The sequence below is a fragment of the Antechinus flavipes genome, chromosome 5, assembly GCF_016432865.1.
Source record: "Antechinus flavipes isolate AdamAnt ecotype Samford, QLD, Australia chromosome 5, AdamAnt_v2, whole genome shotgun sequence".
Classification (NCBI taxonomy): Eukaryota; Metazoa; Chordata; class Mammalia; order Dasyuromorphia; family Dasyuridae; genus Antechinus; species Antechinus flavipes.
This window is the reverse complement of record NC_067402.1, coordinates 35,285,298-35,312,360: the sequence shown is the minus strand read 5'-3', so window position 1 is coordinate 35,312,360 and position 27,063 is coordinate 35,285,298. Positions and strand designations below refer to the sequence as shown.

The following is a 27,063-nucleotide window of genomic DNA, read 5'->3' as shown; positions in this document are numbered from 1 at the left end:
AAGGTTTTTCTCGCTATTTTCTTTTTTTCTTTCTATTCATAGTAAATACCAAGGGCTGGCACTACAAACAGCCCCTGCCTTCCGCGAGTTGCATGTGCTCGTGTGACATAACAGACAGGGGACTCTCCCTCCATCAGAGAATAACCTGCTGACCTCTAGGAATGGCCAATCAGCCTCATCCTTCCAAGATGGGGGGTCAGCGAGGAGGGGGTGGCCTTCTACTATCGGGGTGCCAGCCTCCAGCTGCTTGCCAGGCAGAACGGGAGCCCCCCAGGAAGTCCGAGTGCCCAGACTCCCAGGTCAGTGTTGAGAGAGCAGGGAGAGGCCTTTTCCTGAGGTGTGTGTGTGGGGGAGATCTGGCTGTCCCCGTGCCAGGAAGATGCTGCCCCTGCTTTCAGCCCCAGGGATTACATCCTGCCTCTTGTTTGGCCGGACCACATGCTGCGACAGCTGCGCAGTGACATCCACGGCCGGCACCATGGGCTCCCTCTATCAGGCTCCGGAACCGCTGGGTTGGATAACAATGAAACGGGTAGCGTTTCTCTCTCGAGGGCCAAGCCAAGCCCCTCTCATTTGCCTCGATCACTTGGTGGGGGGAGATTTATTTTTCAGTAACAAAATGATCTCTTAGCCTAGAATTTAAAAGAGAGGAGGTGTCTTTTCACTTGGTCATCTTTAACCTTGTTTCCTATTTGAGGGGGAAAAAGGAGCTGTTAAAAGACTTTCCCACAGTAGAAACACTATGGCAGGGTGGGGAGAGTGCTGAGTGTCTAGTCAGGAAGATCTGAATTCAAATCCTGCCTCTGACACTGAATGGCTGAGCAGCTACAGGCAAATCCTCTCATCTCAATCCGCCTCCCTAGGGATTATCTATTAAGTTACAGACAGAGATCGTGTTAATGGAGCTCCTTCCACAAGGGGCGCTTTCCCTGCCAAGGAAATCCCGATGCCTTCACCATCTGAGAATTCTCCAGCTTAGGAGGAGGAAGAAGTGGCAAATCAAGTGGGAATCAATCAGGTAAAATAAGGGCATTGTTTATTTGGAGTTCAAAATCTTCTAACTGCTTACTGGACAGGTGGGGGACCCCGTGGATAGAGTACTAGAAGGAAGAAAGAAAGAAGCATTTATGTAGCACTTATTGTATGCCAGGCACTGTACTAAACACTTTAAAATATATCTCCTCACAACAAACCTGGGAGGTATGTGCTGTTACCGCTCCCATTTTAATACAGATGTGGAAACTGAGGCAGGGATTCTAGGGTTACATAGCTAGTAAATGGCTAAGAACTGATGCACTCAGGTCTAGTGCTCTATCCCCTAGGCCACTTTGCTGCCTGTGGTGCTAGACCTGTAGTTAGGAATACCAGAATTCAAGTCCCACCTCAAATACTTAAAAATAGTTGTGTGTTCCTAGGCAGTCTAACATTCCTACACCTCAGTTTCCTCATCTATAAAATGGGAATAAATAATAGCAACTACATCCCAGGGTTGTTGGGAGGATTAAGTAATGTGATATTTGTTAAGTACTTTGTAAATCTTAAATCACTACATAAATACTACCACCACTACTACTATTATTACTATTACAACTACTACTACTATTACTGCTATTGTTGCTGCTAATACTACAACTACTATTAGTAAACTACTACTATTGCTTCTATTACCACTACTGTTGCTGCTAATACGACAACTACTATTAGTAAACTACTACTATTGCTTCTATTACCACTACTGTTGCTGCTAATACTACAACTACTATTAGTAAACTACTACTATTACTGCTATTACCACTACTGTTGCTGCCAATACTACAACTACTATTAGTAAACTACTATTACTATTGCTACTATTATTGTTGCTTCTATTACTACTCTGCTACTGCTACTACAACTACCACCACCACCATCACTACTACTACTGAACCATTACTGCTATTATTACTGCTGCTGCTGCTGTCACTACTGCTATTACTACTAGTAAACTACTACTGTTACTACTGCTACCACCACTACTACTGCTGCTAATACTACAACTACAGCTACTACTACTAGTAAACTACTACTATTACTATTACAACTGCTATTACCACTACTGCTGCTGCTAATACAAGAACTACTGTTAGTACTACCAGTAAACTATTACTGTTACTACTGCTACTACTATTCTGCTGCAGCTACTATTACAACTACTGCTACTACTAATTATTACTATTACTACTACTACAACTACTGCTACTAGTACTAATAAACTACACTATTATTACTGCTATTGCCGCTACTGCTGCTGCTAATACAACTACAGCTACTACTACTAGTAAACTACTACTATTACTATTACTACTGCTGCTACTACTACCAAACTATTACTATTACTACTATTGCTGTTATTACTACTGCTACCATCACCATTACTACCACAACTACCACAATTACTACTACGGTTGCCATGGCTACTATTTTACTACTACCACCACTACCACCAACATGGTTTCAAATCGTTTAGCCCTTTTTGTCTCAGTTTTCTCATCTCTAACTGAAGAAACTGGGTTAAACGGCCTCTAACTCTATTCTAGGCATACTAATAACCAATTACCCTGTCCCGGTCTGAATAATGGCTGGCCCTGAATACTGGCCGTACTCTTAAAATGAGATCTCAGTAAAAAGAAGGAAAATTGGCTCTTGACCAAATTAAAACTTAACCGTAAACTAGATGGGGGAGGGGAAGTTGTCAGATAAAGACATTTATAGTTTGGGTAGACTTTACAGGAAAATACTATTTTGAATGTGAAGATCCAAAGACAAAACCTGAAAAATCCCCTGCCCTCAAGATTATATTCTATAGGGGGTAGAGGAAGGGGGGAATACATATAGATCAGTAAAAGCCAGACTTTTTGTGCAGGCAGAGAAGGCTCAGAACTAGGTCAGAGGCGAGCATGAGCTAGAAGAGGAAGTAGACTTAAAAAACTAATGTTTCCTCACTGCCAAGGAGGTCAGGGGCAGGAGTCGGACTGGGGGCAGGGGTGGTCCTGCCCTTCTTTTCCTCCGGATAAGGAGGTGGGTAATGCTCACAGCCTCATGTTAAGGCTTTTTTGCCTCTGAGTTTTTCCCAAGTCAGACACCATCTTTTTCCTGGGATCCATATTTGGGAAATATTCTCTTAACCCTAGAATTATCGGATCATTAACGCCTCTCATCATTTTGTTCCTAGATCTGTCCTTTCTCACCCACAATGCCCCAACAAGTCGGTGGCTATTTGTCTGGCCCATGACATCAGGGCAGGAGCTGTGACCTTTCCCCCCTCCCCCGGAGACACAGAACTTCTCCAGATGCAAATCTGCTTCTTCTTAGTGACTTACTTTCTCTGAGAGTCGCTAGCTCCTAGTCGCACTAGGGAGTGACTTGCCCAGCATCACGGAGCCAGAATGGAGGATCAGGGCTTTACAGCCACCATCCCATGTCTCTGGGGATGTTATTAGGAAAGGGAATGGCACTTAATAGAGTGCCTGGCATACAGCAGGTGCTTAATTCATGAATGACTGACAGCAAGCTCTAGTTCAGAGAGCCCCAGTAAGGGTGGCAACAAGCAGGAGGGACAAAGGAATGACCTGAAGGTTCATGGAAAGATGCATCTGAAAGGAGTCTCTAGTGGTGGGAGGCTGAGAAAAGGCACGGCCGGCAGACCACCTTGGATGTCACCCTATTTCTTTTCTCAGGAATTCCCTTGAGCACCCAAGAGTTGTCGAAGACCACCATCAGAGACAAGGCTGGAATCAGACTCTCTGATGCCGGTGCCAGTCTTGGAATGTCCTCCCTCCCACTCTCTACCTCCCAGCTTCCTTCAAGTCACAGCTAAATTTTCATTTCATTCACACAGCCCTCCCTGTTCCCCTTAAGACGATTGCCCCCCGAGGTTTCTGCCCATTTATCCCGTGTGAACCTCGGGAGCCCTCAGCTGCTTGCATGTTGTCTCTGCCACCAGTAGGGATTTCTCTGTATCCCCAACAGTTAACACAGTGCCGGCACACAGGAGGTGCTTAATTAATGCTTGCTGACTGATTTTCCATGCACTAAACCACTTCCCACAGTGGTTTATCTTCATGTAAAATCTTTATCTTTATGTAAAAAATGGATGACCTCAAGGACTGAAATGGACCTTTTAGGTCAAGGAAAGACTGGCCCACGAACCCATTATGCAACGAAATTTCATCAGGGCGGAAGTGAAATTCGAACTCTGCCCTTCGACTCTGCCCCATGCTACACAAGAGCTCTAAGCAGTCTCTTAATTGGACTTTATCTCAGCCCTCACTGCAGGTATATTAGTTCCGAAGGTTCTGTGCTGTTCAGTAAAACTCTGGATTGTCGAAGCTGAAAGACCCAGGTACAAATACGGCAAAGAGCCCGAGGCCAGAATTTGTTCCCTTGGTCTCCTCTCCTTTTTGCATGGTTTTCTCCATTAGAACGTAAGTTCCTTGAGGGCAGGGACTGACTATGTCTGCTTTTTTTAGCTGTATCCCAGCATCTGGCACACAGGTTATACTGGAATAAGTGCTTAATAAATGCTTTTTCTTTCATTCATTATGAAGGTTTTCCCAATGTGGTCAATTATAAAATCTTCAAATGTTGGCTATGGATACTTAGCCACAAACATATCTTCAATCTTTCTAAATATATTTCATTAACTCTTCTCCCTACTTCTCTCAACAACTGAAAAGTTTCCTTATTCTGGTACATCTGCCCCATTATTTTCAGTAAGATTATTTTTCAGTTAAGGATTATGGCGAATAGAGTTCAGATTGTTTATTACAGGAACATCCCCTCTCCGAAATATAATGGCAAATCAATGATACGCTTTGGACTGGACTCCGCCAGCACTATGGCCCCGGGAAACCTCATCATACATGAGACCCTGTCAGCTCTAATACTTCAGCCTCATCAATCCCCTCAATAACCTTTCATTGGAGGGCAGTGCTGAGAAGTCCCCTCAAGGTCACCATTTAAAGAGGGCTTCCGGCAGCCTTAATTTCCCACCAGCTGTATTCCTGGACTGGACTCCATCATGGGCCCCGTTCCCCAATACCTTCTCTTGCAACATCTCTTCTCCCTCCCACCACCACTTTTAGCCTCCTTTTATGTTTTGTACTAGATTGTAAGCTCCATGAGGGAAGAGATTCTTTCTTAGCAAAATTCCTGGAACACAGTAGGTGCTTAGTAAGTGTTTACTAGCTAAAATGTAAAATTCAAGCTCTGGGATGGTCATTAGGCTTTTTAAAAAATCTGTTTCCTATCCTTATCATGATATATTCTAAATATGAATGCACATGTTTATGTGCATTACTTTTATTAAAGGGAAGAAAAGGAAACTTTCTGGAGTCTAGAAGACTAAATTCTTGACTCTATCCTCTCTTATGCAAGGCAATTTTCACACTCTTTATTCAGAGGACCAGAATTCAAATCTTGCCTCTGAGACATTCTACTTAGATGACTTAACCCCGTTGGGTTTCAGGTGCCTCATGAATTAAAAGAGAGGAAGGGATTAAATGTTCCCCTCATATTCTATCTCTCTATATAAACTTCTATAGTCACTGAATCATATAACAGTAACCAGATGCCTTTAAGGGTCTTATTCTACTCATTCCCCCTTAAAACCTCACTCTTGATTTTTAGCCTTTCATCACTCCTCAGGAAGCTTGGAAACTAAATAAAATTATTGATGAGTGCTTAAAAAAACCTGGGGAGGGTATTCATTTTTAATGGCTACACTCTTTCCCTCGAGTCTAAAGATAATTAATGCCTCCTGTCTGATGTTGTTTTATTAATCAAGTTTGTACAGGGACTCAGATGTAGTGGGGACTCGATAAATATTTCTCTAACTAGGGACTTTTCAAGAGTTGCCCCAACTTGAGCCCATAACTCATCCAGGACCTACGTGGGTATAAAGGCGGCCACTGTGACCGTGTTGACACAGGCAAAATGAAGTCAATGCTAACTGGCTTATTCTGTTAATCCCCCTGCCCCCAATCTGTCATCTGCTCTAGTTAATCTGTCAAAATATTTCTTGGTTTCCTCTTCCTTTCCATTCCTGCCTTCACTGCTCTAGGAGAGACCCTCATCACTCACACCATGATTAGCCAGTCTCCTTGACTTAGTTTCATGCACGTGCCATGATCAGACACTTTCCCAAAACACTATCATCTCCAAGCTACTCCCTTCCTTAAAATCTACTAGACTCTCTGATGTCTATTATACCCATAACCCAATTTAAGGTCGGCCATTTAACTAACTTCGTAAAACTTCATGACTTTCTCTCTCTTTTTCTTAATTTTTATAATGGGGAGGAATAGAAACTCAACCTCACAAGGCAGTGAAGATGAAATGAAAAACATGGATATGGAAAAATACTTGGAAAAAGTTACAGATCTAAGCTATTTGGGAAAATGAGAATTTGCAGAGTGCCTTGTCTACTCGTGAATCCTCTCAAAAAATCATCAAAGAAATGTTGACGAGAAAGAAAATGTCCAAAATTCTCATAAGAAATGTAAAAGTTGCCAGAAAGCAACTTTTACATGAAAAGATGTTAGGGACCAAAGAGACAGACAAAAACAAAAACACCAAAAAAAAAAATCAGAATGGAATACTGCAATGATCTCAACAGCTACATCAAAAAGAGCAAAAGCAATTTCTTAAGAACCAACTAATGGATAATATACACTCAAATAATGAAAGGAAAAATGAAAAGAAGTAGAAAAACATAGAATTATGGAACCAGGGTTCAGCTAAGCCATGGAGGAAGATGACAAGAACACTGAACAGTCTCTGTTGAGAGAAAATGTAAATATATCAGTGGAAAGCAGTGAAGAATTTATACAGAATTTATATTACTCTGTCTCAGCGGCAGAAGGCACTCCCCGACGCACCGACGAACAGTTACACTAACAATAAACGTTTTCAGAACAATTAAGGGACCCTTGTTGCTTTTTTAAAAACTAATTAAAAAGACTCCAAATAGGTCACGAATCACGTCTTGCATAAACAAGAAAGAAAAACATTCTCTGGACACATTTTTCCATTCCCAATGGTTTATCCTTAATGTTCTCCCTTTGGTCTATAAACTCAAGGAAAACATATCAAATAAGAAAAATCCTGGGACCCTCCCAGAGTTGAAATGACATCACGAATGACCTACCGATAAACATTTCATTCCATTTCCCAATCCCCAATGGCCTCTTCTACACCTCCTCCTCTCACTTGCTCTCTTGCCTGACTACTGAGGAAAAGTAGGCAGATTCTGTCCTTTCCCCAGCGCAGTAATAATCAATAATAATATTAAAATTAAATAACAGAGGCCCAGTGGGCACCAAACCAGTCCCGGAGTCAGGACAGAAGTTCAAAGCTGGCCTCGGATGCTTCCCACTAACTAGCGGTATGACCGGGCAAGTCACTCGGCCCCAAGTGCCAAAGAATGAACGAATGAATCAAATAACAGGCTGGATGCGGGGCCGGGGAAAGCTCATTTCCCATCGTACTCGAGCCTGACTTTCTGAGGGACGTGAGGCAGTCACGAGCTTGGCTAGTTTCCTGATCTCTAAAATAACGGGGTCGGGACCAGAAGCGCCTCAGGTCTCTTCTGGTGTAGAAGTTCGTGGGTTTACGTCTTGGGGTGACATCCTGGGGAGACCCCGGACCGGTGCAGGCCTTAGAAAGGCTTCCCGCAGGGAAAGGACGGCTGTTTCTGGAGGCGTGAGGGGGCTTTTGAGGGGTACTGCTGTCAGGGGGGCACACGTGAAGCCAGGATGAGTCCATCCATAGAGGAAGGGATGCTGGGAGCAGGGAGGAACAGAGGGATGAGGCAGAGAGGAAACAGGAAGGGGATTCTCAGGAGAAAGGCCGGTCAGGCACTTCCTGTGGGCCAGGAGACAGGCTGAGTCAGGGAGGTCAGTGGTTACAGGGAAAGCAGTTTTAACCAGAATCAAAGGGATGGACCCGGTCACCTCCCCCTGACCACCAGGCTGCAAATAGGAACTAAGGGAGGTCAGTGGTCACTGGGAAAGCACTTTTAACCAGAATGCAAAGGGATAAATTGGTCACCCCCTCCTGACCACCCGCTGCAGGTGGGAGCTGAGGGAGGTCAGTGGTCACTAGGAAAGCACTTTTAACCAGAATGCAAAGGGACGGCCCCGATCACCTCCCCCTGACCATTCGCTGCAGATGGGAACAGAAGAGGGGATGCTTTTCACCCCCCACCTTTTTTGCTGGGATGACAGAAAGCTAATCCAAGAGCGGGGGCCATCTGGTGAGCCCAACGGGGGGAAGCTGGCGCTCAGGGGATGTTCCTAGCTGGGTGGGGTCTGCTTCCCTCTTATTTTGATTTTGCAAGGTTTGAGAATGTTCCAGACCACTTAAGGGAAACGGATAGGTCTATTCACTGACCCTTTTACTGTCATTGCCTGAAAATAAGACAAATGCCCCGTCCCACTCCCCACTGCAGATCAGTGTGGGTCACTTGCAGCAAGTCTATCCTGGACTCAGTTTCCTCATCTCTAAAGTGGGGGCCAGGCTTGGGTTCCTTCCAACTCTGACACCATGAATCTAGGCAACTGCCAATACCAAGCCCAGCACAATGAAATGTTTATTTTTCAAAAAGCCAGCTCAATTATTAAGTGTTTATGCCCATTTGTTTCCAAGGTTTCCTGTGAAAAGTCAGCTAAAGTAATTGTTTCCTGTGAGGTTTGCCATAATAGGGTCACTTAAGACGTAGAAATGTGTGAAAATTAACAGGAGAAGAAAGGCAGTGAAAAGCATATTATAGAGAGTACTAAGAGAGAATGGGCAGCAAGGTGGTATGGTGGACAGAGAGCTGGGACCTGAGTTCAAATCCAGCCTCTGATACTAACCATGTGACCCTGGGAAACTCACTTCATCCTTTTTGCCTCAGTTTTCCCATCTGTAAAATGAGCCAGAAAAGGAAATGACAAACCACTCCAGTATCTTTGCAAAGGAAACCCAGAATGGGGTCATGATGAGTCAGACACAATTGAAAAAATTGAAAAACCACAACAATAAAATTGTTTAAAGAGCATTAAGACCAACAGTCTCAGATTCAAGTTCAATCTTGACCACAGCTTATATCTGCTATTTCCTCTCTCTGTGACTCAGTTTCCTCATCTGTTCAGCAAAAAGGGTTAAAATCCTCAGACTACAGAAGAGAAGACTTTTCAGGGGGCACAGAGCTATCTTCAAATACTTGAAGGACCGTCACCTGAAATGACGTATGACTCTTTGACTCCACGGGGCACGACCAGGAACACAAAATTAGGCTTTCTGAGTCAACTGCCCCAAACTCTGAGCTTTCCAAAAGTGGAACAGCCATCCCAGAGAAGCTAAGCCCCCACTCTGCTCTAATGCCCCACGATCCCAGAATCCACTTAGAAACCCCATTTCTGTGGGTGTGGAATGCTGGGGCTTTTCTCCCCTTTTCACATAAAGGCAGAAAGCCATGGGAAGGAGCAGAGAGGGTCTGGACAGAACAGCAGGAGCTGCTGGCTGTTCTCAGCAAAGCCCCGAGCTCTCCCTTAACAAGGGAAGCGCCTCGGGCCGCACACCTGGGTCCGGCTGGGCCCGGCATTCGTACGTGGGCTCCCTGCCACTAAACCGTTCACTCGAGTCTCTTCAGATGGGGAAAGAGAAGGGGGTGGGAAAGAATGGCCTCCTCCAGGCAGATCCCAGGACACCGACAAAGCTCGAGAAAAGAGGAGGTTTGGCTTTGCTTTAATAGGTTAAATTAGGAACAAATGGTTTTCTCAAATGGACTCTTCATCCACCCTTCCTTCATCCACCCTGATTTTTCATTTTGGAGTTGGGCTCAAGCGTCTCCCTTGGGTGACAGTTAGCAAAGCCTGGGGGCGGAACAAAAGCATTTCAGCCCTGTTTCAAAAATTTATGCCTCTAGGTAGCATAGCGGCCCTCGAGTCAGGAGGACCTGAGTTCAAATACTCAATAACTCCTGCCTGCCTCAGTTTCCCCACCTGTAAAGTGGGGGTATAGTACCTACTTTCCTGGATTGTTCTGAGGCTCAAAAGGGATAATTTTTTAAGTATTTAAAGTGCTGTATAATCAATGATAGCTATTGCTATAATTACTTGTTTCCTCCTTCCACTCGTTTCACAGGTGAGGAAGCTGAGGTTCAGCCTGTGTAAGTGGGTAAGCTGCTCCAGGGTTCTTTCCACTATGTCCACAACTTCTGCCTCTCATTTCAAGGGCAGATGCAAGAAAATTGGGCTCTTTTACTCTACGTGGCTAAGGCGGAGGCCTTCCCGAGGTCGGGTCCTTGGGTGGCGCCCACCTGGCTCCTTCAGGTACTCACTGGGGCATCCGAGTCCAGGTCCCTTGGGGCCTGTTCCCAGGACCGGCAGCTCCACGTAGACCGGCCCTCCTTCCTCATGGAAACAGCCCAGATGCTGGCTTTGTCGCTGGCTTATCACCCCTTGGTTTTAAGAACTCGGTGCCTTTCTAAAATTAGAGCCGCTTCCTTACAGTACAGCAGGGATGTTTAAACATACATCCTCGTTTCAGACTCACGGGGAGGGGGCTGTGTGTGATTTCTCCGCCAGCAACCGCCAAAGCGGAGCACAATTTCTGACTCCCACTCCCACCGTGTCTAGCACGTCTACCACCATGGAGCCGCTCACCCCCTGGATGCTAAGCCTCTGGACTAGGTGCAAAGGGAGGCACTAAGGGAATCCTACATCCTCCTCCCCTCTTCCCTCCTCGTTACCTTACCCAGAGTCAGTTTCTTTATCTGTAAAATGGACACAAATTGTTAGGGGCACTGACGCACAATCACAGACCCTGTGTGGCACTTCCTGAGTCCGGATGGCTCTCTCTCCACTCCTCTCTTGCCTTTCGTGAGATAAATCTATCTCCCAAGTAAAACTTTTTAAATTGAGGAAGTGTAATGGAAGAATGTGAAAGGCAGACTATGGACTCGCAGTCCTAATGTGAGACAGAAGGTAAGCCCCTTGAGGGCAGGGCCTGCCCCCCCAGAGACCAGGATGCCATGGGCATGGTAACGCCTGGCTTAGGAAATTACTTGCTCCAGATCAGCTGCTTTTCTGGAACCTAAACAGTCTCGCAGAGTTGTCTGGAGCCCTGAAAAGTTCAATCTCTCGCACAGAATACATATACGTATTGAAAATCAGGGCTCGAATGCAGCTTGTTTCTTTCTCCCGTGCTACTTTGCCCAGCACATAGCTGGTGCTTTCTAAGTAATTTCTGATTGACTTCTGAAGTCAGATACAACTTTCTTAGACAGAAAGGGTAAATTCAGGACCATCAACATTAAAGGGGTAGATGGGAAGAAAGAGAATGGAGAGCAGAAGGGGTGGTTTGGGGGGTCTACCGATACCCCGGCTTTTCCACGAGAAGAAAACAGCTGAAAAACAGCTGAAGGATTAGTCTCCAAAAGAGCGTTAAGAAAATTCTATACCAGAATTCAGGGACAAACAAACAAAGGAAGAGAAATCATAAATGACACTCACTTCCAGGACGGTCCATTGTTCAACAACAATGGCATCGTAGCCCTGCATGGTTTTGTTCTCTACTGTGGAAACATCTTCAAAGATGAATACTCCATCTGTCAAGCCATGTAAGGAATCTGTGCGGGGGGAGAAAAAGAAAAGTATTTCTGTAAACGGCGTGGCAGAAGCCGGAGAAGCGGCAGAAATTTCACTGCATCCATTAATAATCCCAATCAGACCATCTTTTCAGCGTGTTAATTAAGGAAAGCACACACTGCCATAGAGTCTAGCCCCATCAGAATGAATGAGACTAATTTATCTTGCAGTTTTGAATAATATCCTTGATTTTATGAGCCAAAATTTCATTGTTAGCAATCACCACTTGATTTCACGCGCTTACCTCCCTACTCAGAGTACAACCTCAGGATGGGGCGGGGGGAGAGGAGAGAAATCCAACCGGGGAAAAACTCAAGCCACTTAAAGACAACATTTTTTTAAATGGGGTTTGGAGACGAGGGGCTCCCCCCGATTTTCTGGATGGAGGTACATGGAACAAAATAGGTCTACCCTTTTCAGAAACGGTCCCCTCACCCATGGGTCAGGGAAGGAAGGGAGGGGAGGGGACGGGCTAACGTAGCCATGGAAGCAAACAGATAAAGCTTCCCCGTGCCAAGAGCTGAAGTTGGTTGTGTTCCATGTTTGTGTTACTAAAAGGTCAGATAACAATGAAGTTCAAAGATCCCCTGTGAAAATGCTTTCTCCAGGCCTTCTAAGTGAGACCCCCGCCCCGAGAAAGTGAGCCTACCTGGCAACCCCGTGGACCCCCTAGCAGTCAGTAGGATGAAGCGAGGGGTTAAGTTAAAGGCCATGTCTTTCCCCTACCCCAAAATCTTCAACAGCACCCTGAAGAGGAGCCAGTCCAAAGAGGAAAAAAGATAAATGCCTGGTGGGCCCATAGGAAAGCAGGTATATTTATTCCCTATTTGTGGGTGGAGATATGAATTAGTATAGTCATTCTGGGAAGCAACAGACCCCCTTTAAATCCAGTGACAGCTCAAATAATCCTATACCCCAAAGGGATCAAAGGATGCAGGAAAGGACCACAGGGATCTATAGTACTACAGATGCATTCGCAGTACTACAGATATCTAGAGTGTAATGGGGACCTGTAGCTATTTCTATATTCCAGAAAATATTGACAATAATTTATTTTATAAATAAAATATTTACTACAAAATATTTGCGAGGGTTCTCATTGCGGCGTACTGGAAAGCCCAATGTTCTTACTTCTCACCTCGGCCTCCTGGCTTGCCTTCCCATCTCTTTCAGGAAGCCTTTTGGGGAGTTGTTCCCCTCCCCCTCCAGTGTTTCCCCCTAAAATGACCTTCCACAGCCATGACATATTTCCTAAATCATCCTAAATCATCCCAGTAATCTGTACACTGTCCTCCCCATTACAATGTGGGCTCCCTGTGAGCCGTCTTCCGCCTTTCTTTGTGCCCCCAGGCCCACTCTGGCACTTCACTGGGATGCGTATGTGTCTCTGGGTTCTCAGAGCGGGGCTCCCACAAAGGTTCCAAGTCTTAGGAAGGGAGCCATGATATATTTAACATCTGTATTCTGGGAGGAGCCAAATTTCAAAGACTCAGCAAAGAAGTGGACACCAACACTGCTTTTGGACAAGGGAGAGTCAAGGCAAGTCAACAATTATTAAACACCTACTGTATGCCATGCATTTTGCTAGGTCCTACTTTTTGTGACCCTTCTTTCTTCTGAACTTCCTCCCATTTTTTCTCATTTCCTTTAGACTCATGATCTGTGTCTTCTTCCCACATGTGGATGTTTTATTCTTGGGTTCTAGATTCTAGATACCCAGCCTTTCTCTCTCTCCTGAACTCTCTCCTCTCCCAGTCATCTTCAGCTGCCTGTTGGACATCTCCAACTGGAAACACCATCAGCATCGTGGCCTCAATGTGTCCAAAACAGAATTCATTATATTATTATTATATTATGCACATATTATTATACACATCTTCCACTTCCGAGCTTCCCTCTGTCTGTTACTATCCTTCTAGTTACAAAGGTCTGCGGCCTTGGACTTATCCTCACAGATTTATTATTATTATTATTATTATTATTATTATTATTATTATTATTATTATTATTATCATATGTATAGTATCACACACATCTTCTACTTCCAAGCTTCCCTCTATCTGTCACTGTCCTTCCAGTCCCAAAGATTTGCTGCCTTGGACTTATCCACCCACATTTTCTACCCCATCTAATCCCCATAAATCAATTCGTGATCAAGGCTTGGGAAGTCTATTATGGTCTGAACCAAGGGTAGCAAACGACTGGGGCCCATATCTGGCCCAGGACTTCTTTTTGTATGGTCTGTGAGCTAGGAATGATTTTTATTTTATTTTAAATTGTAAAAAATAATCATTCCGAGCTCATCACCATATAAAATCAGGCTGGCAGCTGGATTCCCAGCTGCTGGGGGAAATTATAGTTGTTTCAGGTTTTTGCAGAGCTGTCCTTTAGATGAAGAAACAGACTTTTATTCTGCTTGGCTCCATAGAGAAGATAAGAGCAAAGAGAAAGAGCATTTATTGAGCACCTACTATGTGCAAGTTCTACGCACTTTCACAAATATTATCTCCTCGATCCTTCACAACAACTCTGGGAGGTGGATGTTGTATTTTACGGTTAAAGGAACCAAGGTAGCTCCCCATCCCAGGCAACCTCTAGGAACGTTTGGACAGCTTCCTCTGTACACCAGAGGAGGATTCCTGTGGGATCCAGGTCAGGCCCCTTCCAAACTCTCCAATTCTGTGTTTCTACGAGCATCATCTCAGACACTCTTTCCAAATGCAGCGTCAGGTACTCGGCAGATATTAAATAGTTAATTAGGATAATGAGGATGAGCTAAACTCAGGAGGAAATGGGCCTATTCTGGATCTAGGAATTAGAGGCTAAATCACTCATGAGCCGCTAGATGCAGTAGACCAAAATGGTGGAGAGACAGAGACAGACAGACAGACACAGTGTGTGCTAAAAGGAGGCCCCTTCTAAAGAAATGGGGGAAGCAGTGATGGCGAAGGAGCTGATGGGCACAGAGTTAGCATTATATTATATAGGTATGAGTATAGCATTATCCCTATTCTAGGGATAACAGGCAGACTTTGTAGGATTCCCTCGGAAAAGACATTCACAGTATGAACTCCCTCAGGTTTTGGGGGGAACATATTGGTTATATGGTGATAATACATACTGGTCAGGCATACGAAGGTGAATGTGTTCACGAGAGACTATGAGGAGAAAGATTACTGTCTATTTCCTAATTTGAAATCTTAAAGAAACATTGGAGTTGGGGTGGTTCAATCTGCTTCGTTTCAACCTGAGAGTTCAAATGATGTCCCTCGGGCATCTCAAGGGCAGCCGTCAGAGTTCTCCGCTACGCTTCCCCATTGTTGTCAAGGGCACCTCCATTTTCTCCAAGCCTTCGCGCTTAACCGTCTCCTTCATCCTCCCTACCCAAGGAGCGGCCCGATCCTGCTGTTTCTCCCTCCGCAATCGCTGACATAGGAGCCGTCTCCAAGCACACAGCCACCACCTTAGCTCAGACCTTAATGGCTTTTTGCCCAGATTACTAGTACAGTCTCCTATCTGAATTCTCCCCTCCCACCCAGCTGCCAAAAGCATTTCCCTTAAGTGGAGGACCAACCAAATCATCTCTCTACTCAGTAAATTTCGGTGACTCCTTATTGCTTCTTGGACCAAAGAGAAATTCCTCTTTGGGGGCTAACAACCTGGTTCCAACCTAGCTAGGAAGCTATTAGAAAGCTAATAACCAGAACGTTATTAACCCCCTTCCCTCACTCTCCATTCTGGACAAACTGGTCTTCACTCACATGGCCTCCCATCCCCATCACGCCAACGGGCAGAACAACTCCCCATTCCTTGAGATATTCCTTCCTCAACGTAATAGGGTTTCCAGGATTGGCCAGGGGTCAGAAAAAGGCTCTCCAGTCCCCAGCCCTACCCAACCCTTCCCACGCAAATAACTACTAGTTGACTTATGTTGTCCTAAGGGCTTGTTTGGCAGGGAGGTGGTAACAGAGCCTAGAATTAAATCCATCTTCTGACACTTCCTAGCTGGGTGATCCTGAGCAAGTCACTTCCCCCTGTCTGCCTCAGTTTCCTCATCTGTTAAGTGAGCTGGAGGAGGAAATTGACCAACCCCTCCTGTATCCCTGCCAAGAAAAACGCCAATGAGGGTCACTAAGAGTCAGACAGGACTTCATAACAACAAGGGCCTGGAAGGAAAGGAAGGGCGGGGTGCTTTTCCTTCAACTCCCTTAAGGATATACACTGCAATTCTGACTGCAGAATGCTGATTCACCCATCCAATCCCTCCATATGAAGGCAGTTCAGTATGAGACCCGCTGATGAAGTCCAAGAGAGGGGCCGGCTGGGCTTTAAGAGCCCCTCCCGGCTGTCCTCTTCCATCTCATTTTTTCCTTACCTTCATGACTGAGATAACCTCATTTTAATGAGCCTCTATTTATATTTATCCATAAGCAGGCCTATCTTGAAGAGGGAAAGCTCAAAGCAGAGAAGGTTCAATCACCCTCCATCTACAGAAAACGTTCCATTATCACTGCATTTTTTATTAAGGTAAAGAGGTTTCCCTACTGGGTACCAAAAGCCATTTGCCCCGTTATTGTATAAATATTTGATGGCTTTCTTTTTGGCAAAATGCCACCTGGCCTTTTTGAGCCAAGGATTTACAAGAAGGGTGTGAAGAAAGGAGATTTCCCATTTTAACTCGAGAAGTGTGGTCTTCCAGGGGAAGGCTCTCCCTTTTGTAGCCCCAGCAATATTCAGTCTTTCCATCTCCAGAGCTAATGGTGGGGCGGACCTCTGTGCTATTGTGCTTCTAAGAACCACGTGAGCTCTTTGATACGTGGTCAATGCACTAAGGCTTTTGTAGATATAAGTGTGTGCTGGGTTTTGTTGTTGCTTTTTAATATCACTCCCTCTCTAATGAATTCAGGTCACCAGAAATGTTTACATGGCGGGGCGAAAGATGGAATGGATTTCCTTAATTCTCGGGAAGCCTCCTTTGCCATCCCGTTCCTCCATCCTTCGTGATTGAGTTGATGACAATACGGAGCCATAATCCGGCTGCACCCTGATTACAGGGACGACACAAACCAAACCAAGTGCAAAATAGTTGTCATATCAACTCGTAATTTCCTTGCAAATGTAATCACCGTTCAACTGATTCCTGAGAATGGGACCAGGTTGCCTGCCAATTACTCGCTAACAGCTAACAGCTCAGGCATTACCGAGGAGGTAAAGAAAAAGCCAGATCCCACCTACTTCTGCCTCTCTATTTCTCAGTACCTGTTCTTCTTTACCTTGTGCTTTCTAATTCCAGAATCTTTAGTCTCCTACATTAAGATCCTTAAGGGCAGGGGCAGTGGCTTTTCCCCCCTTTGTTGTTTTCTTCCTTCCCTTTTTTTCCTTTCCTCCCTTCTTTCATTCTTTTGTTCCTTCTTTCCTTTTGTTCTTTCTTTTCCTTCTTTCTTTTTACTCCTGCCCTTTCTTTTTCTCCTTTTTCATCCTTCTTTTTTCTTAGTCTTCCTTTCCATCTCCCCTCCTTCCTTCTTTCTCTCTTCCTTTTCTTTCTCTTTCCTTTCCTTCCTTCTCTTTTTGCTTTCCTTCATTTTTCATTCTTTTGTTCTTTCTTTCCTTCTTTCTTTCTCTTTATTTTCTCTTTTCTTTCCCTTTTTCTTAGTCTTCTTTTCCCTTCTATCTCCCCCCTCCTTCCTTCTTTTTCTCTTCCTTTTCTTTCTCTTTCCTTTCCTTCCTTCTCTTTTTTCTTTCTTTCCTTCCTTCTTTTTTCTTTCTCTTCTCTTTATTTTCTCTTCTTTCAACCTTTTTCTCAGACTTCCTTTCCTTTCTACCTCTCCCTTTCCCTCCTTTCTTTTCTCTCTTCTGTCCTTTCCTAGCTCCTCCCACACTGCTAGCATTTTCCTACTGATTACTATCTATCTATCTGTCTATCTATATCTTTTTATATCTTCCCATCATCTATCCATCTACCATCTATTGAGCTAAGGCCATCTTTGGTCATCCTGACCTATTTTTGCCATTGCACCCAGATGGCTCTAGAGGAGAAACTGAGGCCGCTGACTTGCCCAGCTCTCCCTCACGCAAATCCAATTCACTTGCATGCCATGGCATCGCCTCCCTGATGTCAGGGTCCTCTTCGAGAATGAAGGACAAACAACCACAAAAACTACTATCATCTACCTATCCAACCATCTATCTTTCAGTCTATCTCTTTTATATTCTCCATCCATTATCTACTTTTCTATTATCATCTATCCATCCATCTACCCTGTCTATTATAATCCATCCATCCATCTAGCCTATCTTTCTAATCTATCTGCCCATCCATCTATCTATTGTCTGCTATGTGTTTTTTCTTTCTTTCTTTCTTTCTTTCTTTCTTTCTTTCTTTCTTTCTTTCTTTCTTTCTTTCTTTCTTTCTTTCTTTCTTTCTTTCTTTCTTTCTTTCTTTCTTTCTTTCTTTCTTTCTTCCTTCCTTCCTTCCTTCCTTCCTTCCTTCCTTCCTTCCTTCCTTCCTTCCTTCCTTCCTTCCTTCCTTCCTTCCTTCCTTCCTTCCTTCCTTCCTTTCTTTCTTTCTTTCTTTCTTTCCTTCCTTCCTTCTTTCTTTCTCTCTTTCTCTCTCTTTCTTTTTCTTTATTTCTAGCATGTACATTTTCATGAGAGTAAGCTTCTTGAGGGCAGAGACTATGTTTCTGGCCTTTCTTTGCATCCCCAGCACTAACATGGTTCCCGACACATAGTGAGCTCTTATCCACAGCTTACTGACTGACCGAGCGATCTTTGGAATGTACAGTGATTCTATAGTTTTATTTTGGGGAGGATGAATGTGAAATAAAGACTCAATAATTATGTTTCTCTGGACTACCAACAGCTTTCAGACACATTTCTAGCTGTTCCAGGTTGATTCACTGGGACACTAATTATCTCATTAGGAACCATCTCACAACTGGAGTGTGAGTTACATGAACATATTATGATTAATTTTTCTTTTTTTTTTTTCCAAATTTGGGGAAAGGACATTCTGTACATTATTATTCTGAAATCTCAAAGCAGCGGCTACGGCAGAGTTGGGAAGGTAAGAAAGAGAAGATCTGAGCTTGAATTCAAGGTTCCATCATTTATGAATCAAGTGACATTGGAGGGCTACATTCTCTTATGAATGAACAGGATCTTGAAGGCTTTTTATTGATGAGAAAGAAAGAGACAGAAATAGAGACAGAGACAGACACAGAGAGACAGACATAGAAGAAGAAACAAAGGGAGAGAGAGGCAGGCAAGGAAGATCCCCACTCCAAACAGAATAATGTTCTCCAAACAGAGAAACAAGAAGTATTTATATAGCACTTCAAGGTTTGCAAAGTATTTTATAAATGTATTATTTATCCTCAAAAACATCCTTGGGTGCTATTATTATCCCCATTTTGCAGCTGAGCAAACTGAGGCATAAAGATTTCATGGCTTCTCACAGATGAATGTGTCGTAGCCTGCCTTTGAACTCAGGTCTTCCTCAGGCCCAGGGCTCTACCCACCCCACCTCTGAGCTGCCTCATCTTATTTGATTCTCACTTCACTCCTGTAAGATGAGCACAACTATTATCCTCATTTCACAAAGGAGGAATTTGAGACCAAGATCTCCCACTGCATCCAGGTCCATATCCAACCATCCTGATCTATCTCTGGCCACTGGATGCAGATGACTCTGCATCAAATCCAATTCACTTGTATGTCATGGCACTGCCTCCCTGATACTGGTGGATGGAATATACACAGCACTACGGGCGGATGAAATGTACATAGCAAGGAGGGTGGATGAAATGCAGCCAGCACTACAGACGGACGAAATGCACCCAGCACTGCAGGCAGATGAAATGTACATAGCAAGGAGGGCAGACAAAATGTACCCAGCACTGCGGGCGGACGAAATGCACCCAGCACTGCGAGCGGACAAAATGCACCCAGCACTGCGGGCGGACGAAATGCACCCAGCACCGCGAGCGGACAAAATGCACCCAGCACTGCGGGCGGACGAAATGCACCCAGCACTGCAGGCAGATGAAATGTACATAGCAAGGAGGGTGGATGAAATGCAGCCAGCACTGCGGGCAGATGAAATGCACCCAGCACTGCAGGCAGATGAAATGTACATAGCAAGGAGGGCAGACAAAATGTACCCAGCACTGCGGGCGGACGAAATGCACCCAGCACTGCGAGCGGACAAAATGCACCCAGCACTGCGGGCGGACGAAATGCACCCAGCACCGCGAGCGGACAAAATGCACCCAGCACTGCGGGCGGACGAAATGCACCCAGCACTGCAGGCAGATGAAATGTACATAGCAAGGAGGGTGGATGAAATGCAGCCAGCACTGCGGGCAGATGAAATGCACCCAGCACTGCAGGCAGATGAAATGTACATAGCAAGGAGGGCAGACAAAATGTACCCAGCACTGCGGGCAGACAAAATGCACCCAGCACTGCAGGCAGATGAAATGTACATAGCAAGGAGGGCAGACAAAATGTACCCAGCACTGCGGGCAGACAAAATGCACCCAGCACTGCAGGCAGATGAAATGTACATAGCAAGGAGGGCAGACAAAATGTACCCAGCACTGCGGGCAGACAAAATGCACCCAGCACTGCAGGCAGATGAAAAGTACATAGCAAAGAGGGCAGACAAAATGTACCCAGCGCTGCGGGCAGACAAAATGCACCTAGTATTGTGGGCAGATGAAATGTACCCAACACAACGGGCGGGTGAAATGTACCCAGCACAGTGGGTGGATGAAATGCACCCATCACTGCAGGAGGATGAAATATACCTACCCAGCACTGAGGGTGGATGAAATGTATTCAGTGCAGCAGGCAGGTAAAATGCACCTATCACGCAGGAGAATGAAATGTACCTACCCAGCACAGTGGGCGGATGAAATGCACCCATCACTGCGGGAGGATGAAATATACCTACCCAGCACTGAGGGTGGATGAAATGTATTCAGTGCAGCAGGCAGGTGAAATGCACCTATCACTGCAGGGGAATGAAATGTACCTACCCAGCACAGTGGGCGGATGAAATGCACCCATCACTGCGGGAGGATGAAATGTACCCAGCACAGTGTGTGGGTGAAATGTACCTACTGCTGCAGGCGGGCACACGCTCCTCTGGGAACCAGGAAGTTCAGAGTTCGAATCCTACCTCACTTGTTACTTGTGCGAGCCTGAGTGATCCGGCCTCTCTTAGAAGGGGTGTGTGTGATAACAAAAGCATCTGTTTCATACGGTAATCATCATGAGAACTGAATGAGGGAACGTATGTAAAGTGTTTTGCACACTTTAAAGCACAGTATAAATGCTTACTATTATTGCTACTGCTAGGGACAAGTTTCAGAAGGAAAAAACTTTGGAATTGAAAGTTTCTGCCCCAGGAACTTTTTTTAGTTTGAGGCAGAATGTGTGATAGAGAAGCAATGAAGTTAGTGCACAGAAGTGATGCCAGAAAGACCCGAGTTCAAATTCAATACATAAGACGTGAAATCTGGGGCAAGGCCTGTTACATGTGTGGACGTTGATTTTCTCCTTCTGAAAAATGGGGATAATAACAGTTCACAGGATTCTGATGAGATGATGTCTACGAAGTCTTTGCTAACCTTTAAAACCCTGGGGGACTCTTGGTTTTATGTGCCGCCTTACTGATCAGAACTTTTGTGATTATGCTAGATTTTGGCTCCTCCATATATTAAATACAATATGGCACCATCAATTTTCTAGGCGGGTTCCTCTGAGCTCAGGCTTTGTCTGAACTAAGGGAAATCAGAAGTGTAAGAGAACCATGAAAGGTCAGAGCTAACAGGAACATCCACGTTGCTGCCTAAGGAGTTTTGGAGCCGAAGCGGCCCTTAAGGTCATTTAGTGCATTTTTCTCTTTTTATAGATGAGTAAACTAAGACATAAACGCTCGGCTTAAGGTCACAGAAATGGAAGAGTGAAGTGTTCACACGCCAACCTGAAAGGTAAAACTGTTCTTTACAATCTTTTTGGGTTGATACCCCACAATGAACAGAGAGAACAATTCAGCTTGACCAGGCACCTGGGACCATTTTTCTGACCCTGCACGTTTCCCTACCGGCTCTGAGTCAAAGCCGCCATGCTTTATAAAAACCAACTAGAGAAAGGCACTCTGTGGTGGGTTTAAAATGCACTGGATTCAATCAGATCCAGGCTTCAGGGTGTACGAACATGCCAGCTGAACCCCAAGAATCTGGGTCGTTCAATTTCTTCTCCTGCTTTTAATTCCAGGGTGCTGCCACTGCTACCGCAAGCTGTAATAGTGTCTACAAACAATTTGCACTTCCAGAACTGCATGATCCCAGGGGGTAATTAACAAGCACAGGGAATAATCTTCCTTAAAAGCCTTTCAAAGCAACCCAGGGCCCACGCTGCCATCAATGCAATCTAGTCACTCATGTGTCGCTGTCATTTTGGAGACACCTGTGCAGCTCCGGGAGGAGTTCACACTGAGCGAGGTCTTGGGCTTCAAGGGAAGTTGCCTGGAACGTGTTAATTAGAAATAAAACTCAGAGCATTTGCTGACTTGCAAAGGTATTTGCTCAGCAAGCACACTCGGAATGAAAAGAAAGGCTGTGTTGCCAAATGGGGAGATTCCATACCATTTACCATTCCAAGATAAAAGATGGCGTTCACCAGCACGCCCCCCTTTCGGAAGTGGTCGCTCATGTGCTCCAGCCAGTTGGCGTCCAGGCTGTTGACCGTCCGTCCATTTTTGGAGACCCGGAGCGGGATGGTGACGGTGTAGTACTGTCGGCACTTTTGCTGCTGGCTCTTTGGCTTGTTGAAAATGGTGAAAATCTCCATTTCTGTTCATGGGAAGAGAGAAGGGAAGAATGGAGAAAATTAAAATGAAAAATGAAAAGATCTAGTTGACCGAAGACCCCTAGATTTTGGAAGTCTTTAGATATATTACACATTAATAGTTCATATTCAGTTTTTTAATCTGAAAAATGGGGCTAATAGCACAGATAAGGAAACTCAGCAGGACGGTGGCAAAGTTTAGGGTCCAGTTCCTTATTCACTGAGGCTCCCAACTGCCTTCATCTTGGATCTATCTCCAGTGTCTTATCTGGAGAGTGAGGAGGACCCTTTTTTGGTACTAGATCTGTTACCTTTGGTGCCAGACCTGGCTCAGAATCTCAGATGTGTTCTTTGGCACGTGGTGACCTGCATCTGGTCACCGACATGAGCCTCCGCTTTGTCATCCTTAAGTTAGAGCAATCAGATCCCTTACAGGTCCCTTTCCAGCTCTAAAAGTCCTATAATATTTAATAAAGGCAACCATTCCAAGCCATATGGGGAAGGGGGAAAAATACTGTTCCAACGGTTTCAATACTAGGAAGTCTCCGTCTTTCTGAACTTTGCATTTATAAGCTACAGCGCTATTTCCTGGGGTCCAGCCATCATCGATACATCATCAATAAGCAAAAATAAGCACATTCTGTAAATGAATGTGCCGGATCAGAGGGCAGGTCAATTCAAATGATCAAGACTGGAAGGGGAGGGGAGTTAGAGCTGAGCTATTTTAATTATAATTTAATTTATAACTCTCTTTTTGCTTCTTTCCTCTCTCAAGAATCAATAATCATAACTGACAAGCGACATTCTCTCCCGTCTGAAATACGTGCTACAGGACATGGCTTAGCAATAACAGCCTCGCATGCAGAATACCTGGAATTATAATCAAAGTCCCAAGGTCTATTTTTATAGTAACGTGCCGAGCCAAGCTCTGGAAGTTAACCCAGTCCTAGAAGCCCTCATTGTACGAGCAAGTCTGGAATGCACTTTGGATTCCAAAAATATCTAGGGGAATAATGAGAAAATCCCCACCCTTCTTTTCAAATAAACTTAAAAAATTAATAATCCTAAGCAGTAGCTGAGAGTAGTAAAAGGGGGCACAGCAACCCCTCCTTCAGAGTTCCCAGGGACCACGGCATTTGGAAATGTAGGCTACCGGGAAGAGACCACTAACACAAATCCCAACCTACGGCAACACTATCGGCTAATCTAATAAACGCTCGTTGGACGTGGTTTATAGCTGAGCTTCTTGAGAGCGGCTCCCTTTTTTTTCCTTTGTCTGGGCAGCACCCCACCCCTACCCCATCTATCACAGAGCTTTGCAAAGCACTAAGTGTTTTTTACAGAATGTTTGCCGGATTGGTTTAGGTCAGACTGAACTGCAGGCAAGAAAATGGGGTCCCTGAAAAACAGGGCAGCGTGAAATAACCGAGAGAACACTGGACTTGGAGTCAGAAGGACGCGAGTTCAGACCCTATGTCGGATACGTACTAGCAAGTCAGTTAGTTAATCTCGGTGCCTCAGTTTCCTCATCTAAAAAGTGAGAGGATTGGATCTGAAGCCTTGAAGAGCTTTTGAAGCTCTATCTTTAAGATCCTATAAGTATGCACATATACATGCATGCACGTGTACTTATACATACATATATTTCTATATACACACCTATATGTGTGTCATGCATGTACATGTGTATATATATGTTATATATAATATGTATATATAAATATATGTATACAAATATACATAGAGAGAGAGATGTGTATATATACATATACACACACACATAGCTTCAAGCTAAAAACCTTACAAAAGTTATTGTTACCTTAAGAGACCACATTAAAAATCCTATAAATATGCACATATACATGCATGCATATGTATTTATATATACATATATATGTTTACATACATATATGTATGTATATAATATATGTATATGTATATATTATATACTATAGATATATAAATATATGTATACAGATATACATATAGAGATGTGTGGATATACATATACACACACACATATATGGCCTCAAGCTACAGATCTCACAAAAGTTATTGTTACCCTAAGAGATCACATTAAGATCCTATAAATATGCACATATACATGTATTTTTATGTACACATATAAACACATATGTATATAAACATACATATGTGTGTAATGTATGTGAAGTGTGTGTATATATACATATAGAGATGTGTGTATATACGTGTGTGTGTGTGTGTGTGTGTGTGTGTGTATGTGTGTGTGTATTTCTGGCCTCAGGATAAAGACCTTACAAAAGTTATTGTTACCTTAAGAGACCATATTAAGATCCTATAAATATGCATGTGTGTGTTTACATAAACACATATGTATGTATAAATACACGTGTATACATACACGTGTGTGTGATGTGTGTATATGTTATATACAGTGTGTATATGTATGGACAGATATACATGCATGTGGAGATATATGTTTGTGTGTGTCTACATATAGGCACATACATACATATACACATAATCTGAGGCCTCAGACTGAAGACCCTACACAAGTTACTGCTGCTTTATGAGACCACCTGGCTAAGCGGAGCCAGGAGGATGTTTCAGGGCGTCACAAGGCCAGATTACAGCAGCCGTCTCTCAGCAAGGTGGGGAGGCTGGCAGGGACGGCCTTGCTAAAACGGGCCAGAGAGGCGCCCCGGCGGAACGACTGTCCGATGACAATACACACGCCACACGGGACAGGAAGGGGCCCCCACGGAGCGGCGCGGGGACGCCGGGGGACGCGAGGCAGACTGGAGGAGACATAAATCTACCGCAGCACACTCAGATAGTTTCTCCATCTGATTCCTCACCGGGGAGGATGGAGGATTGCAGCCAGAGACAAAAATAAATTTTTCAGGAAGGAAAAGGAAATACTGAAGGACTTTCATGTCTCACAAGCATGAGGGGGTAATGAAATGTCTGGAGAAACCCCGTTTCGAGTGCATGATTCTTTTATAAGCCCCTCCATTCTGCCGCCCCTTCGGTCCCTCCTTCCTCTGAAAATGGAGATTTGCCAGGAGGCATTATCCTGAAGTACGCTACCCTTGACACTTGTCAGTGACTCTGGGCTGCTGGGGATTTTCCAGGACATCCTGCACTTTACTTTCCCAGCCCAACTGCTCCTTCGGCCTGTAACAGACCTGCCTTCTAGACCCGTGGCCACCTTCGATTCACACGAGGGGACTGAACAGGGAGGGCTCCTCGATGAGTTCTGAAGAGCTTGAAGGGAAAGGAGCATTTGCTGGGAGAATGACCATCCCATCTCTCTCCCTCCTGACTGTGGGCTCCGCTTGTTGGTACCACTTTGAGAGGTCTGACTCCTGACTGAGCCCCAAGGACTGGGGGATGCCACAAAAGAATCTTAAATAAGAACTAAGGGAAGCTTTTCAATAACTGAAGAAGCCCTATTCTGTTTTAGCTAGCTCAGACACTTGGGAGACCCCCCCAATTCTGCTAGACTCTAATAGTGGTTTTTTTTTTAAAGAGTGGGGCTTCTTCCTACATTTTCCCTTGCACTTTCCCCCCCTAGAGTATAGCTGTTAATGGTTCAAAAGCAGTTAATGGCCACCCAAGGGAATACGCTACATGTGTTTGTATACATGGCCAAAGGTGTTAAGGTATCACCCCATTAGCAACCCCAAGTTTAGTTCCCATCTGAAAAGAGCCCAAATATGTTAGAGCGGTGTTAAGCCAGAAGGGCTCAGGGACCTTGGTGGAAAAGTGAGAGCCATTAGCTGGGAAAGACAAGTGTGCTAACTACACACTGCTTGAAGGTTTCAGCCAGTTTGGGGGTCTTTCCACATCCATTTATGAGTTCCTGTGAATCCTTTGTACTTTTTGCAATTTTGAGGAATCCAATGAAATACGCTCTATATCCGATATACATTTGTTACTTTGAGTAATTTACAGGAGTTGGGAACCCTGGGAACCCACATTTGTGCAACTTGGGAGGAATATTTGGAGATTCCCCAAGTTAAACTCTGGATAAGGTTAATAACAACAGATGCTACGAAGGCAAAATTAACAGATATTGACCGCTAACTCGATCCTTGGGGCGAAGGAGACAAAAGCATCGAGAATAACCCAAAGTCTGGGAAACTGAGATAATGTAATTATATCTCCAGAGAGAAAGGACCGTGGAGAGAAGTAACAGAATCAGGGGGGACGCCTAGAGAGGTTATAAATTCAAAAGTACCTTAGAAGCCATCTCATCCAACCTCCTGATTTGACAGATAAAGAAACAAGACCAGGACTGGCGCTTTCAGCCTGAGAGCAGATCTGCACTGGGCAGAAAAGAATGAATGAATGATTGAAGCCCAAGGAGGATTTTTAGCTCGAGAAAATCCACTGACTCCACCTTCCCGGGGTGTTCTCTCAGGCTCATGGGTTTCTCAGTTCATATACAGAATGAGGCTCTCAGTCACAGATTACGGATGCTTTACTGAATTTATCTTCCAGAAAGCAGAAAATATGTCAAGTTTTTTATCTGCTCACCCATGTGCTG

At 44.5% G+C, this 27,063-nt stretch overlaps 2 protein-coding genes across 3 annotated transcripts in view; one reads left to right on the top strand and one right to left on the bottom strand.

Annotated features, from left to right (window-relative positions):
- RFTN1 (raftlin, lipid raft linker 1) overlaps positions 1-27,063 on the bottom strand; it is a 180,528-nt gene that overhangs the window by 27,143 nt on the left and 126,322 nt on the right. For both annotated transcript variants that reach the window (XM_051962009.1, XM_051962008.1), the window contains exons 6-7: positions 22,328-22,534; positions 11,538-11,653 (exon numbers count right to left, since the gene is read on the bottom strand). In XM_051962009.1, the coding sequence (XP_051817969.1) occupies positions 11,538-11,653; positions 22,328-22,534 (323 nt within the window). The remainder of the gene's footprint in view (positions 1-11,537; positions 11,654-22,327; positions 22,535-27,063) is intronic.
- On the top strand, positions 13,728-22,317 carry LOC127538306 (uncharacterized). Its single transcript, XM_051962011.1, has 2 exons — positions 13,728-20,529; positions 20,672-22,317. The coding sequence occupies exon 1, from the start codon at positions 19,451-19,453 to the stop codon at positions 20,504-20,506; it is 1,056 nt and encodes a 351-aa protein (XP_051817971.1). The 5' UTR covers positions 13,728-19,450; the 3' UTR covers positions 20,507-20,529; positions 20,672-22,317.